This window comes from Naegleria gruberi (assembly GCF_000004985.1).
Source record: "Naegleria gruberi genomic scaffold NAEGRscaffold_1, whole genome shotgun sequence".
NCBI lineage: Eukaryota > Heterolobosea > Eutetramitea > Acrasida > Naegleriidae > Naegleria > Naegleria gruberi.
Genome location: NW_003163326.1, coordinates 883,924 through 898,062, shown reverse-complemented (window position 1 = coordinate 898,062; position 14,139 = coordinate 883,924). Strand labels below are relative to the sequence as shown.

Genomic DNA, 14,139 nt, shown 5'->3' with positions numbered 1-14,139 from the left:
TTGGCATTAAGAGACATTTTTTTGTAATTGACTTTAATTAAACCTTTGACAAGAACTTGAATAAAACATGTTAATAAACACATAGATCTCTGTAATAATAACTGCTATTTATTACCATTTTAATTGAATTGTAACAAGTGAGCTCAACTACGGTTTTAAAACCGTGCGAAAGGAATTTCAATCTTCCTTTTAATTAATTAAAACAAACATTGTTTACAATAAAAAACAATAAACTACAGCTTCTCTATTTCTTCTTTAAGCCGTGTAATGATGAAAAACTGAGCTAATTTTCCAAAAAACGAAAAATCGCCACAATTAAAAAGCTTCTCAGAGAATCCAAATATTAATTCTTCAACCAAGCTTCGGTTCCCGAACACTTGCCAAAGGTTGTTATTCGTTGTCTCTCTCTTCGCACACCACCATCGTGTAAGCTTGTGATTTCTCTAAAATTTCTTCACACTTTTACACTTGTCATCTTTGTATCACCATTTGATAATATAAAATTCTCCTTGATCGTACTCAGAAAAGATCTTGCAGCAACTGTTCGGTTTTTTAATCTTTCTCTCTTCCAGTAGCATTCTTATTCACTTGCCCGAACAGCAATAAATTCGGGAACTACCAGCAACAATCAGAAAAATTCCACCCAAAAAAAACGCGTTAACACACAGTCATCTTTTTCACACACAAAGACAGAAGATCAAAATGAACAAGAGCAGACAATCTTTGAGAGGATTGATTAAGAATCATCAATCAGCCAAACACTTTTCTACAAATATTTCACCTCAAAATCCACATTTTGGTATTGTTGGCATGGAAACATACTTCCCAAATAGATTTGTTTCACAATCAGCTTTGGAACAACATGATGGTGTGAGTGAAGGAAAGTACACTATCGGATTGGCTCAAAGTAGAATGGCTGTTGTTGACCTTGAAAGAGAAGATACTGTTTCATTGGCAATGACTGCAGTAAAACGTTTATTTGAAAAGTATTCAATTGACCCAAGACAAGTTAAGAGACTTGAAGTTGGCACAGAATCACCAGTTGATAAATCCAAGTCTATTAAGAGTTTTATTATGCAACAATTCCCACAAGTTGATACTTCAGAAATGGAAGGTATTGATACTATTAATGCTTGTTATGGTGCTACTAATGCCTTGTTCAATGCCTTGTATTGGCTCAATTCCGAACATACTACTTGTAAAAAGAATGATGTTTATAGTGTTGTTGTAGCTGTAGATATTGCTCAATATGAAAAGGGACCAGCTAGACCAACTGGTGGTGCAGGTGCTGTTGCCATGTTGTTGGGTAGAGATGCTCCTTTGGCTTTTAATGATTTTAGATTGAAGGCATTCCACATGGAACATGCTTATGATTTTTACAAACCAGTCAAGACCAGCTATTTCCCAACTGTTGATGGTCAATATTCAAATATTTGTTATTTGAGAGCTTTGGATATTTGTTATGAAAGATTAAGAGCTAGACATGAAGAACCAGTTGCTGTTGCTGATTTGGATTATTTGTGTTTCCATGCTCCATACAACAAGTTGGTTCAAAAGTCATTTGCTCGTATGATTTATTCCGATTTTGCATTGACTACCAGTGAGCAAGAATTTGATAGAATTTGTGCTAAATACAATGTTAAGGATGCCGAAACTAAGAGTCAAATTAAAAAGTTCACCAAATCTGCTCCAAGAGAAGAGACTTACAATGATAACGAATCAAGCAAATTCTTTATTAATTTAACTAAGAAGATTTATGAACAAAAGGTATCTCCAAGTACTTATCTTCCAAGAGAATTGGGTAATACTTATGCTGCTTCTTTATACGCTGGTTTTGCTTCATTGGTTGGTTTGAAGGGTCAAGAACTCCAAGATAAGCGTATTAATATGTTCTCATACGGATCTGGTTTGGCCAGTGCCATGTTTGAATTGCAAGGAAGAGAAACTACTCACAAGAAACACAGATATCAATTGGATGACATTAAGAATATCCTTGATTTACCAAATCGTCTTAACAATAGAATTGAAGTAAGCCCAGAACAATATTCTTCCATCATGGATGCTAACATGGAAACATATTTGAAGCATGACTTTGTTGCCACAAATCCTACCGATTATATTGATTCAGGATCTTATTACTTGGATAGAGTCGACGATAAGCACAGAAGATTCTATTTGAAGAAGGATTAATTTTGTAATTTTTTTTGTGTATTTTAATGATTGATGTGTTAATCAATTTTGATTACAACACAGTTGTGTTGGCCTAATGTATAAATATTTCTTTTAACTTATTTACAAAATCTATATTATTTTACAAATCTTCTCTCAATAATTCTAAATATTATCTGCTAAAGAGAAACTAAAAACTCTACTACTTGAAATAATAAACTAAAAATCTAATCAAATAGTAGAAAAAGAAAAAGACTCCAACAATTATCAAAACCAAAGTCCACATTTGACTCCAGGTCCTCACATCAAAAACTTGTTCCATCCTGGTCATCACTTTTTTCATTCCTACATTGGTTTCCGTCATGTTTGTACTTGTTCCCTTGAGTCCATAAACTTGTTGGGAAACTTCATCTTTCAACTCTCCTGCTATATGTTTCAATGCTTGACTGGTTTGCCCTAATTCCAAAGCAACTTGATTAAATTCAGAATCTTGCAAATCTTCATCCTGTTCATTTACACTTCTATCCCGATACCCAGTTGTTGGTTTGGAGGAGGTATCCTTTTCCGAAGCACTTCCAAACAGTGATGACTTTAATTGTCTATGATTATTGGCCATTTTTTTCATTTTTGCTTTCTATTAATAAGTTTAAGTACGTCATTGATGATGAGAAGAAAAATGATTCAAAAACAAATTTTTGTGTAGTTAATTAAAATTGTAAACATTATATTTCTTAGAAGAGCATTGTGCTCAATTTCTTTTCAGCATAATCCATATCAGCCCATTCCTTTCTCTTCATGTAATCTTCAACTTGATCCTTACTAATCTTACCAACAGCAAAGTATTTAGCTTCTGGGTGAGCAAAGTATAATCCAGATACGGATGCAGGTGGCCACATTGCCAAACTTTCTTCAATCAATTTAATTCCAGTCTTTTCAGTAATTTGACCAATTCTCCACATTGTCTCCTTTTCAGTGTGGTCAGGTTGTGATGGATAACCAGGAGCAGGTCTGATACCTTGATATTTAACTCTCAACAAATCTTCAGTATCCAACTTTTCTTCTGGAGAATATCCCCAATAATCCTTTCTGACAAGTTCGTGTAATAATTCAGCAAAGGCCTCTGCCAATCTATCGGCAAGAGCTTTAACCATAATGGATGAGTAGTCATCATCATCTTCTTGATATTTAGCAGCCAATTCTTCAGCACCAAAGATGGAAACAGCAAATTGACCAATATAATCATTCAATCCAGTAGTCTTTGGAGCAATAAAGTCAGAAATACACATGAATGGTTCTTCATCATTTTCCTTTTCAGCTTGTTGACGAAGACCATAGAATGTACCAATTTGCTTCTTTTCCTCTGGACAAGTTGGATCATAAATTTCGATATCATCCAAACTCTTGGAATCATTTGTATTGGCTGGGTAGAAACCAACAATACCTCTAGCAACGAGTTTCTTTTCTTCAATAATAGATTTTAACATCTTGGTAGCATTATCAAAGAGTTTCTTAGCTTCTTCACCAACATCAGGATCGTTGAAAATCTTTGGGTAACCTCTGTGTGGATATTTACCCTTAATTTGCCACACTGAGAAGAATGGAGACCAATCAATATGAGACACAAGTTGGTCAAGAGGGAAGTTGTCCAAAACTTTTTCACCCAAAAAGGTTGGAGACTTTGCAGGTGGTTGCTTTTCCCAATCTATTGCAAGTCTGGATTGTCTGGCATGTTGAATATTTTCGAACTTTCTTTCAAGGAGTGAGTCGTAGTGCTCTTCCCTCAATTCTTCATAGAGTTCATTAATTTCTTCCATATATTCTTCTCTCAATCTATTATCCAAAAGGCTTGAGGCAACAACAACACTTCTACTGGCGTCTAAAACATGGATACATGGTTGATCGTATTGTGGGCAAATCTTGACAGCAGTGTGGGTTCTAGATGTAGTAGCACCACCAATAAGAAGTGGACAAGTCAATCCACCCTTTTGCATTTCCTTGGCAACAGTAGCCATTTCATCCAAAGATGGAGTAATCAAACCAGAGAGACCAACAATGTCAACATTCTTTTCCTTTGCTTCACGAACGATAACATCAGGAGGAATCATGACACCCAAATCAATAACTTCAAAGTTATTACAGGCCAAGACTACACCAACAATATTCTTACCAATATCGTGAACGTCACCCTTAACAGTGGCTAATAAGATTCTACCAGCTGATGAAGAAGTAGCTTCACCTCTGAGACGCTTCTCTTCCTTATCCTTTTCCAAGTATGGAATGAGATACTTGACAGCCTTCTTCATGACACGAGCGCTCTTAATAACTTGAGGCAAAAACATTTTACCAGCACCAAATAAGTCACCAACAACATTCATACCATTCATCAATGGACCTTCAATAACAGAGAGTGGAGATGGCAAATTTTGTCTTGCTTCTTCAACGTCTGAATCAATAAAATCTACAATACCCTTAATCAAGGCATGTTTGAGTCTTTCTTGAACTGAGCCAGTTCTCCAAGCCAAAACTTCCTTTTGTTTTGGTCCTTCAATATCCTCACCATGAGCTTGCTTTTCTCTCAATTCGGAGGCAAAACTTAAAAGATTTTCAGTTGCATTTTCATTTCTATTCAAAATAGCATCTTCACACAATTGAAGGATCTTTGGTGTGATTTCATCATAAATTGGCAAAGCACCAGCATTTACAATACCCATATCCATACCAGCCTTGATGGCATGATACAAGAATGCACTGTGCATAGATTCACGGACAAGAGTTAAACCACGGAAAGAGAATGACAAGTTTGATACACCACCAGATACTTTAGCATATGGGAGGGTTTCCTTGATAATCTTGATAGTATTGATGAATTCAACACCATAATTATTGTGTTCTTCAATACCAGTGGCAATTGTAAGAATATTTGGATCAAAAATGATATCTTCTGGTGGGAATCCAACTTTTTCTGTCAAAATCTTGTAAGCTCTAGTACAAATTTCAACCTTTCTGGCACATTCGGCAGCTTGACCTTGTTCATCGAAAGCCATGACAACCACAGCAGCACCGTACTTTTTGACCTTCTTGGCCTTGGCAATGAAATCTTCTTCACCTTCCTTCAAACTCAATGAGTTGACAATACATTTACCTTGAATACATTTCAAACCTTGCTCAACAACTTCAAATTTAGAACTGTCAACCATGATTGGGATCTTGGAAATTTCAGGTTCACTCATAATCAAGTACAAGAATTTCTTCATGACATTCTTGGAATCCAAAAGGCCTTCATCCATGTTAACATCAATTACTTGAGCACCAGCTTCAACTTGGTTTCTAGCAATAGACAAGGCATCTTCAAACTTATTTTCCATAATCAATTTCTTGAAACGAATACTACCAGCAACGTTACATCTTTCACCAACGTTGATAAAGTTAGAATTCTTAGAATAAATCATTGGTTCCAATCCAGATAATTTCATATCATGAGTAGGTTCTTGTGGCTTTCTGATTTGGTTTGGTTTGTATTGAGCTGCCAATTGAGCCAAAGCTCTAATGTGATCTGGTGTAGTACCACAACAACCTCCAATCATGTTGACGAGTTTTTCATCAAGGAAATCCTTAACTTGACGAGCCATTTCTTCCGGAGTTTGTCTGTATTGACCCATTTCATCAGGCAACCCAGCATTTGGATAAGCATGAGTAAAACATTCAGCAATGTTAGACAATGCCTTAACGAAAGGCTTCATTTGAACAGTACCCAATGCACAATTGAGACCCATACAAAGCATATTACTATGCATCATACTAATGTAGAAAGCTTCAGTTGTTTGACCTGACAAGGTTCTACCAGTTTGATCGGTAATTGTACCAGAAATAATAATTGGCATATCAATATTAAACTTTTCCAAATAATCCATACAAGCAAATGCAGCAGCCTTTGCATTTAATGTATCGAAAATAGTTTCAATGAGCAAAATATCAGCACCACCATCAACTAAACCACGAACTTGTTCGAAATATGCTTCATATAATTCGTCGAAAGAGATATTTCTAAAACCAGGATCTTCAACACTAGGAGAAATAGAACCGGTCTTGTTTGTTGGACCTAAAGCACCAGCAACAAAACGAGGCTTTTCAGGTGTGAGTTGAGTATATTTTGTGGCAGCTTTTTTAGCACACTGAGCTGCGCAAAAGTTTAATCTATATGCTAATGATTGTGCATTGTAATCGGCTTGAGAAATAACTGTTGATGAGAAGGTATTAGTTTCAATAATATCTGCTCCAGCTTCCAAGTATTTTTCATGAATTTCAACAATAATTTCAGGTCGTGTAATACACAACATATCATTGTTACCCTTCAAATCGCAATTCCAATCCTTGAATTCCTCTCCTAAAATTATTCATCACAAGTAAGAATATTTGATATAATTGAATTTAAAATGTTCCGAACATCATTACCTACCTCTAAAATCAGCTTCTGAGAGCTTGTATTTTTGGATCATGGTACCCATAGCACCATCGATGATGAGAATTCTTTCTTTAAAGATTTCTTCTAATTCCTTACGGGTGACCATTGTATATGTAGAGAGTGTCTTTTTGAATTTTTTTTTTGAAGTTGTGTGGGATTTGTTTAGAGAGTGGAGAACGAAGTGGAGTTGATATTTCGCTTTGTCAAGTTGTGGTGGGCGAGTAAAAAGCAGAGAAAATTCCTCTCTGGTAAGAAGCTTAGAGAATCTCTCTGCACAGGAAAATAAAGCGAGAATATTGTCCTCAACAAATAAATGACGTCATCTGACCAATCAAAAGTTTAAATGGTTTATTCGATTATTTATCAGGTCTAAAATAAATAACTCGAAATTAAAAAACTATTCGATATATGGATGTGCAAGGAATTGGAAAAGCATATGGATATTGAATTTTTTCCTCACGCACCAACACGTGTCCAATTATGAATAATAATAAGAATAGTGCAATGATGGGTAAGATTCCGATCTTTGCCAAAATTACAAAATAAAAAATGCAACAACGAGCAAAAACAATTCCGAGAAGGATTTCAACATTATCACTGGTATTGAGTACAGTGATGGTAATGTTGATGGTTTGTATGATGATTAATGTGTCGTATTGTATTGGATTGGAGGATTTGTTGAAAATTAAACCATCAACATATGTTTTTGGATCGGATCAAATTTTGGAAGATGCTAATTGTACAATTGCCTCAATAGAGCAAAATAATAATGAAAAGATTTTCCCAATACTTAAGGAATTGGTTGTATGTTTTTTATATACATATACAAGAGAATAATTTAATTGTTTAGTCTAAACAATTCTTTAAAATTTTCAAAGTTGACCTTTCTAGTCCTTGTCCCTTCTGGGCAATGAAAAAAGTATGCACAGGAAAAGGTGGATGTTCTGTTTGTGAATGTGATGAAAATGAAATACCAATATCTTGGAAAAAATCAACACCTATACTTACGGATAAGGTGAATAAGTTTTTGGGGTTGAGTTCTCAAGGAAAAAAGGTACAAAAGTGGCAAGATGAGGATATTGATTGTTGGACAAAGAAAGAAGGAGATGGAGCAAAGCTTACATATATTAATCTTTTGAGGAATCCAGAAACTAGAACAGGATATTCTGGTGAGGAAGCTTCCAGAGTTTGGAACGCTATTTATGGAGTTAACTGTTTTGTGAATAGAAATTTAAATGACATGTGCTTTGAGGAACGAGTTTTTTACAAATTAATTTCAGGACTCCACATCTCCATCACAATGAAAATCGCCAGATATTACACTCTCAAGTTTGGTCATGATGAGAATCCAACCTATGATTCCTACACTCCTAACTATGAAATGTTTGAAAAGGCTATTTTGCCATTCCCTGATCGTGTAAAGAATTTATATTTTTTGTACACTTTTACTTTGAGAGCCCTTCAAAAGGCAGCACCATTCTTAAAGTCATACAATTTTAATACTGAAAATGAAATGGAAGATTTGGAAACTTCAGCCTTAATGTCCAAACTCTTGGAAAACAAAATGTGTGGAATTGCTTTTGATGAAAAACAAATGTTCAAGAGTGAAGAAATGGCTGATTTGAGAACTCAAATGAAGGCATCATTTAGAAATATTTCCTCAATTATGGATTGTGTTGCATGTGAAAAATGCAAAATGTGGGCTAAATTAGATGTTTTGGGATTGGCCACTGCTCTCAAGATTAATTTGGATGGTGATCATGTCTTCCACACATTGCAAAGAAATGAAATTGTTGCCTTGATCAACTCATTCAAACAACACTCTCAATCCATCTATAATTATCATGAAATGATTACCTATCACAATAGAAAACAATACGCACCTCTCATAGCTGTTGTTTATGGCGCAATTGTTGGTATTGCTGTTTTATTGTTGGGCGTCAGTTTCTTTAGAAAACAAAAACCAGAAGAAAATAAAGAGAAAAAGGATTAATCTTTACTTTTTTCAATCTTTTCCTTGTACTTATCCAAAATGTGTCTGAATGGTTCCACAAACTTGTTCAAACGTCTGTGAGGAATGATAAATTCTTCCAAGAGATTGCTCATTTCTGCTCTTGAAGTCAACTTGGATTTGTATGTCTCGATTTCAGGTCCAGTTAAGAATGTAAATGAAGTACCTTCCTTTTCAGCTCTGGCAGTTCTACCAATTCTGTGAATGTAAGTCTTTAAGGTGAGAGGAGCATCATAGTTTATCACAAAATCAACCTCAATATCAAAACCTCTTCCAATAACATCTGTACAAATTAATACATTGAAATGTCCCTTTCTGAAATTATTCAGTATGGTTGTAGACTTCTTATCTTTTGGATTGTAATATTCAGAGAATTTTGTATTGAGTTCTGGAGCAATACCAAAAGCATCTTTGGAATTGAAAGCCCCTTCACTGACGGCAGTTTCAAGTAGTAAATTTAATCTATGAGCTGTCTGACTGTCATTACAAAATACAAGTGTCTTTTTGCTTCTACACTTGTTATCCAATAAAAGAGCAATAAGATAGAGTGGTTTAGTAACAGCTTCATACTTGACAATGAATTGCTAAATGACATTAAAAATCATTCAATTAATAATAGAGTACTTACAGCCAATGTATCTGGAATGTAATACTTTTTACCAACAAGAGGATCGTCCAATGATGTTGACATATCTTCTGCTGATCTCAATTTAGCTGGAGCCAAATATGTAAAGAATTGAGGTCTATTCAATCTAATGATATCAAGTTTACCAGCATGGGAAGTAATAGTGGCTGAACAACAAATAATTCTAGCAAATGAATGGGCAACAGGAAGAGGAATATTTGGAATAATTTGAGTTTTGGCTCTTCTACTAATTACAGATGTGCTGTATATTGTCAAGTATTATTATTGTTATAAATAAGGACATCATACTTACCAATTATAATATGTATCAGCAATAACCTTAATGAAAGAAGAATGTTCATCTGATAATAGGGTATCAACTTCATCGTATACTAAAAACTTCAAATGTTCCAACGTGAAATTCTTTGTCTTTTTGATGTGTTCAACAAAAAGAGAAGGAGTTCCAATAAGAATATCAACTTTTGAATCACCAGTTAAAGAGTCAACCAAGTCAGATTGTTCTGATTCAAATCTATTGTAAGGATTCAATGATTTCACTTTAAGTGATGTATACTTTTCAAATGATCTAAAAACTTGTGTTACTTGTTTCACCAATTGAGAATTTGGTACAATTACAATAGCTCTCAGTTTTGTAAATTTAAGTGATGATAAAACTTCTACGATTGGCAATACATAGGAAAGAGTTTTACCACTACCAGTTGGTGAACCAATACAAATGTCACCAGGTACACCACTCTTTGTCATGGCAATTAAAACAGGAACAACAGCTCTCTGAACTGCAAATAATTCACGAACTGGGTTGTGTCTATTATTCTTTAAACATTCAACAATATTTTCAGAGAGTGATGCCTTTTCCACACTGACTTTACAATTACTCATAACCCAAACATTTCCCAATCTGACATCCTTTTCCTCATTGATTTTTTGTTTTTTAGCCCAAATATTAATGACAGCAGCTGTAGTTTCATCTGTTCTTTTAGAAATGTCTTCTTCCTCCTCGATATTATCATCGTTTTCCATCTCATCGTAGGTTCTCTTTTTAGAAATATCATCTGCTTCATCATCACTTTGTTCTTCTAAAAATCGGAGAGCCAAATCTCTTGATTGATTGGTCCTATATTTTTCGTTGACTTTATTAACTCTTGTCAATCCGAGCCATGATGATGTTGGTTTTGGTTTATCCTCTTCATCAGCTCCCGAAGCATTTCTCCAACTTGAAATACCTCCTGCTGATGCTGACGAATCCGTATTATCATTCATTTTTTTTTTGAACTTTTTTTTTAATGAATTTTTTTTTAAATATTGGTTTTTATTATAAAATAGTATTGGCATTCCTGCTCTTGCATATTGGTCTGAATGTGATTAAGAGAATGGCAGTTTATCCTCGTTCATAGTGAAAAAATCTTCCAAATAATTGAGATAATTCATTCCATATAAAAGTAGAGTTAAAAAGAATACGCAACATGGTATTGCTATGTAACCACTACTAAAACCCAATCCTAATAGTACATAGAAAGCAATTGGGGATGAAATCATGAAAATGCCATAAATACAAGTCATGGCATTTTCAATAAGTGACTTTCTATCCAATGAGCATGTAATGAACATGACAAAAAAGTAGAGAATTGACCAACCAAATACTAAAATTAAACCCAAATGTAAAATCATTATTGGTATTGTTGGAACTAGAGCTGGAATTGTTTCAAAAACCAGATACAATACGAATAGAATAACTGAAAATGAACTGAATAGCCAAATAATGAACGGTGTTACAAATTTCCAAACACCAATTCCAATCAAAAAATACCTAGGAGAAAATCTGAGTGCATACTTTGTGTATTGCACTCCCATATGTGTGGATCTTAAAAGATATAGAGTGAAGAGTCCTAAAATCGAAAGTAAGGGTGAGCACAAGACTACACCATTATTAAAAACCTCTGAGAGTAGCAAACTGGAAGCTTCTGCCTCAGTTAATTTTACCTCTCCAGCATAATAACTCTCTATTAAGTTATTACAATACGGATGAACGAGCCGAATATTTAAAAAGACAAAAAATAGTATACAGCACACAACTGTTAATGTCATGTACAGGTACATCTCATTGGGAGATCTTGGTCTTCCATCATTTTCAAGTGAATACTTGTTATTATTTACTTCTGTGTTCAACGCTTTTGAGTAACTCTTGTTGGGATAGATTTTTTCTTTGGTTGACTTGTTTCTTTCTTTCAGAAATTGATCTACTAGATGATAAGTACGAAATAAAACTCTCTTGTCTTTCAATATTTGTATGACTGGATGAAATAATTGCTTGGGAATCTTGTTGGTAGGATAATTTAAGTGTGTTGAAAAAATGTCTGTATATTTTCCTATATCGTTCAAAAAGAACTTCCTCAAAATATTGTTTTACTATTGCCTCATCCAAATCATAGTAAAAGTAATTATGTGTATTTTTCCACAAATCAGTTGGTTCACCAAAGTACTTTAAACTCTTTGCTTCAAATAATTCACTCCATGTTTCATCCTGTTCTTGAACCATTATGAGAAACATTTTGGAGACAATTCTCATTATCAACTTGTCAGTCCAACTCATGTAGGGAAGAACATTGTAGGCCCAAATTTCTTGTGGAATAATACAAGTGGAACATGTTGGAACTTTCCGTTTTCTTTTTCTAAAAGGTCTAGTGAGATGATTATCACTCAATTGAGTGGGAGGATGTAAATAATTATCATCATAATTATTGATACGTCTCCTTATTTGTCTGGTAGCTTTCTTTCTCCATCCAATTACTTTAGAATAAACTGCAGAAAGATTAAATACCTTTCTCTGCATTGTATTAAATTGCATAATTTCACTATTAACATTATTGGGATCAGTAATAATAACCTCAAAATGTTCATCATTACCTGTCATTAATGGTTTTCTAACAGCTCCCAACAGAGATTTTCCTCCACTGATAGTCCTACTAACTGAGGTTTGAAGAATGTTACCAATTTTCCTTGCAACAAGTCTAACTCCATATGGAGAATGAACGTTGCTGTTATTATTGGTATTACTAGCTAGTAATGAAGTTGTATAATGAATATCATCTCCTGCATCTGTTTGTGAATCATCAAAGTAGAACATGGGATGTTGAGTAATTTCCGATTGTATTGGACTTGCATCATCAATATCATCGTTAGTTTCAACAATAATTATTTCCTCCTCATTATTATATTTCGTTGTTGTTGTTGTTGTATTATTCCATGATGATATTTCGTTACAAACAACCGAAGAAGAGCATGTGCCAGCAGTTGTTTCTTCTTCTACAGGTGCTGTGGTTGTTGCTTCTAAACTATCCATTGTTGTTACTATCATGCATGATTTGATGGTTAAATATTATTATATCCACATGAAATAAAAGATTTTTTTTGATTTGTGATTTAGGTAAGATCTTTTGTTTCTTCCCTTCACTTTTAGAGACTAGTAGGGCAGTTTAACTGATTGAATTTATGTTTTATTTTCACTTCATATCATGCATGGACCATCATCTAATTAAGAGTTTCAATTTGGGCTAGATTTTGTTTCTTCTTCTTCTTTAGTTTCTTATTATTTGCATTATTGTTTTTTGGTTTGACTTGTTGTGGTTTTTGAATTTCTTGGGGTGGATCATCCTGAACCAAATTAGTGAAATTGGAGGTTCCTTGCAATGGATTATCAAATTGTTGTTGATGGTGATGATCTAATTTGATTTGCATTGGAGAGGAACTTGTTGAGGTAGTAAAGAAGGGCCTTGCCTCATTCTCATCTTTATCCTCCAAAGAATTGTGATCTCTCTCAAATATTGCTCCACCACCACCACTTGTAATAAGATGAGATGTTTCACTATTAATAATTGAATAACCATCACCTCCAGAAAGTATGGAAGATTCATAGGACGTTTCATTTCCCTTTTCATCTTGAGACATGGTGGAACGAGGTGTTTGAATGGTTGTGTTGTGAGTGAATTTGTTTTCTTCATCATGTTGAGGGTTTGATGACTCTCCAGCTGTGTGACCCAACTTGTTGAGAGATTCATTGATGAAGGAATGAAGGAAGAGGAAAGTATTGATTGGTATGCTTAAAATAGTTACAACAAGTGAAGTAATACAAGTGATCAAGACATATTCAATAGTGTAATAGTATAGAATGAAGAGAATACTCAACGTTACACTAATGGAAAAGTAACAACAAGTTGATTCGTACAATATTGAACATTAGAATAAACGAAAAAACAACATACCAAGAAACCATAGAGGCAAATGAAATTGTTGATAAGGCAAACACAAAAATGTTAGAATGAATGGATTTTCTAATATAGTACAATAATCTGATGTTTTGAATCCATGATCTTGAATTGACTCTTTCTACCAACTTGACTGATGAACATTCATCAGAGGAGAGTGGATGGTAGTCAGTTTCAACTCTGTATGACAATTTTCTAAAGGTCAAAATTGAAGAAACCCAAACAAAAACCTTAAGTAGAATTAATAACATCAAGGAAACTCCAATAACCAAGTACATCACTGATCGATTCAATAGGAGATGGGAATTCATTCTCTCTGCATGCTCTCTAAACATGATTGCAGTACTGAATAATAACAGGTGACATAGTGATTGAAGAATCTCAAAGAAGGTATGAAAACAAAACGTAACGTTCAAACAGAGGGATTTCATTTTTTCTAAAAGAATATTAAATACTCTTCTGATGTGATTCACTATTTATTGTAACTTTTCTGGTTCATGTTACAAAAATGGAACGAATGTTAATTTCAATCTCCAAAGATGGAAAGTATACTTTTGATCTTTTAAATATATCATATTCTATATCTAGT

At 34.2% G+C, this 14,139-nt stretch overlaps 8 protein-coding genes across 8 annotated transcripts; 2 read left to right on the top strand and 6 right to left on the bottom strand.

Moving 5' to 3' along the window:
• The first annotated feature begins 653 nt into the window (after positions 1-653).
• NAEGRDRAFT_77778 (hydroxymethylglutaryl coenzyme A synthase) lies at positions 654-2,300 on the top strand. Its single transcript, XM_002683461.1, has one exon. The coding sequence runs from the start codon at positions 703-705 to the stop codon at positions 2,188-2,190; it is 1,488 nt and encodes a 495-aa protein (XP_002683507.1). The 5' UTR covers positions 654-702; the 3' UTR covers positions 2,191-2,300.
• Positions 2,301-2,371: 71 nt separating this feature from the next.
• Positions 2,372-2,785, bottom strand: NAEGRDRAFT_61410 (uncharacterized protein; the record flags this gene model as incomplete). The annotated part of the gene is made up of 1 exon (XM_002683142.1): positions 2,372-2,785. One exon carries the CDS (start codon positions 2,783-2,785, stop codon positions 2,372-2,374), a length of 414 nt encoding a protein of 137 aa, XP_002683188.1.
• Positions 2,786-2,851: 66 nt separating this feature from the next.
• NAEGRDRAFT_34723 (5-methyltetrahydrofolate-homocysteine methyltransferase) lies at positions 2,852-6,760 on the bottom strand. Its single transcript, XM_002683141.1, has 2 exons — positions 6,626-6,760; positions 2,852-6,553 (listed from the first exon to the last, which is right to left on the bottom strand). Exons 1-2 carry the CDS (start codon positions 6,735-6,737, stop codon positions 2,901-2,903), a joined length of 3,765 nt encoding a protein of 1,254 aa, XP_002683187.1. The 5' UTR covers positions 6,738-6,760; the 3' UTR covers positions 2,852-2,900.
• Positions 6,761-7,270: 510 nt separating this feature from the next.
• NAEGRDRAFT_29146 (uncharacterized protein) lies at positions 7,271-8,624 on the top strand (the record flags this gene model as incomplete). The annotated part of the gene is made up of 2 exons (XM_002683460.1): positions 7,271-7,435; positions 7,482-8,624. 2 exons carry the CDS (start codon positions 7,271-7,273, stop codon positions 8,622-8,624), a joined length of 1,308 nt encoding a protein of 435 aa, XP_002683506.1.
• On the bottom strand, positions 8,621-10,548 carry NAEGRDRAFT_61408 (uncharacterized protein; the record flags this gene model as incomplete). The annotated part of the gene is made up of 3 exons (XM_002683140.1): positions 8,621-9,226; positions 9,271-9,529; positions 9,581-10,548. The coding sequence occupies 3 exons, from the start codon at positions 10,546-10,548 to the stop codon at positions 8,621-8,623; spliced, it is 1,833 nt and encodes a 610-aa protein (XP_002683186.1).
• A 102-nt stretch (positions 10,549-10,650) lies between these two features.
• On the bottom strand, positions 10,651-10,956 carry NAEGRDRAFT_61407 (uncharacterized protein; the record flags this gene model as incomplete). The annotated part of the gene is made up of 1 exon (XM_002683139.1): positions 10,651-10,956. The coding sequence occupies one exon, from the start codon at positions 10,954-10,956 to the stop codon at positions 10,651-10,653; it is 306 nt and encodes a 101-aa protein (XP_002683185.1).
• Positions 10,957-11,434: 478 nt separating this feature from the next.
• On the bottom strand, positions 11,435-12,628 carry NAEGRDRAFT_45132 (uncharacterized protein; the record flags this gene model as incomplete). Its single annotated transcript, XM_002683138.1, has 1 exon — positions 11,435-12,628. The coding sequence occupies one exon, from the start codon at positions 12,626-12,628 to the stop codon at positions 11,435-11,437; it is 1,194 nt and encodes a 397-aa protein (XP_002683184.1).
• Positions 12,629-12,816: 188 nt separating this feature from the next.
• NAEGRDRAFT_61405 (uncharacterized protein) lies at positions 12,817-13,981 on the bottom strand (the record flags this gene model as incomplete). Its single annotated transcript, XM_002683137.1, has 2 exons — positions 12,817-13,477; positions 13,548-13,981. The coding sequence occupies 2 exons, from the start codon at positions 13,979-13,981 to the stop codon at positions 12,817-12,819; spliced, it is 1,095 nt and encodes a 364-aa protein (XP_002683183.1).
• Positions 13,982-14,139: the final 158 nt, after the last annotated feature.

Excerpts from the sequence above, each read along its gene's own strand:
- NAEGRDRAFT_34723 (XM_002683141.1), bottom strand. The coding sequence starts at position 6,737 with ATGGTCACCCGTAAGGAATTAGAAGAAATCTTTAAAGAAAGAATTCTC. Across the intron at positions 6,554-6,625 it reads CTCAGAAGCTGATTTTAGAG|GAGAGGAATTCAAGGATTGG; the intron begins GTAGGTAATGAT and ends GAATAATTTTAG.
- NAEGRDRAFT_77778 (XM_002683461.1), top strand. The coding sequence starts at position 703 with ATGAACAAGAGCAGACAATCTTTGAGAGGATTGATTAAGAATCATCAA.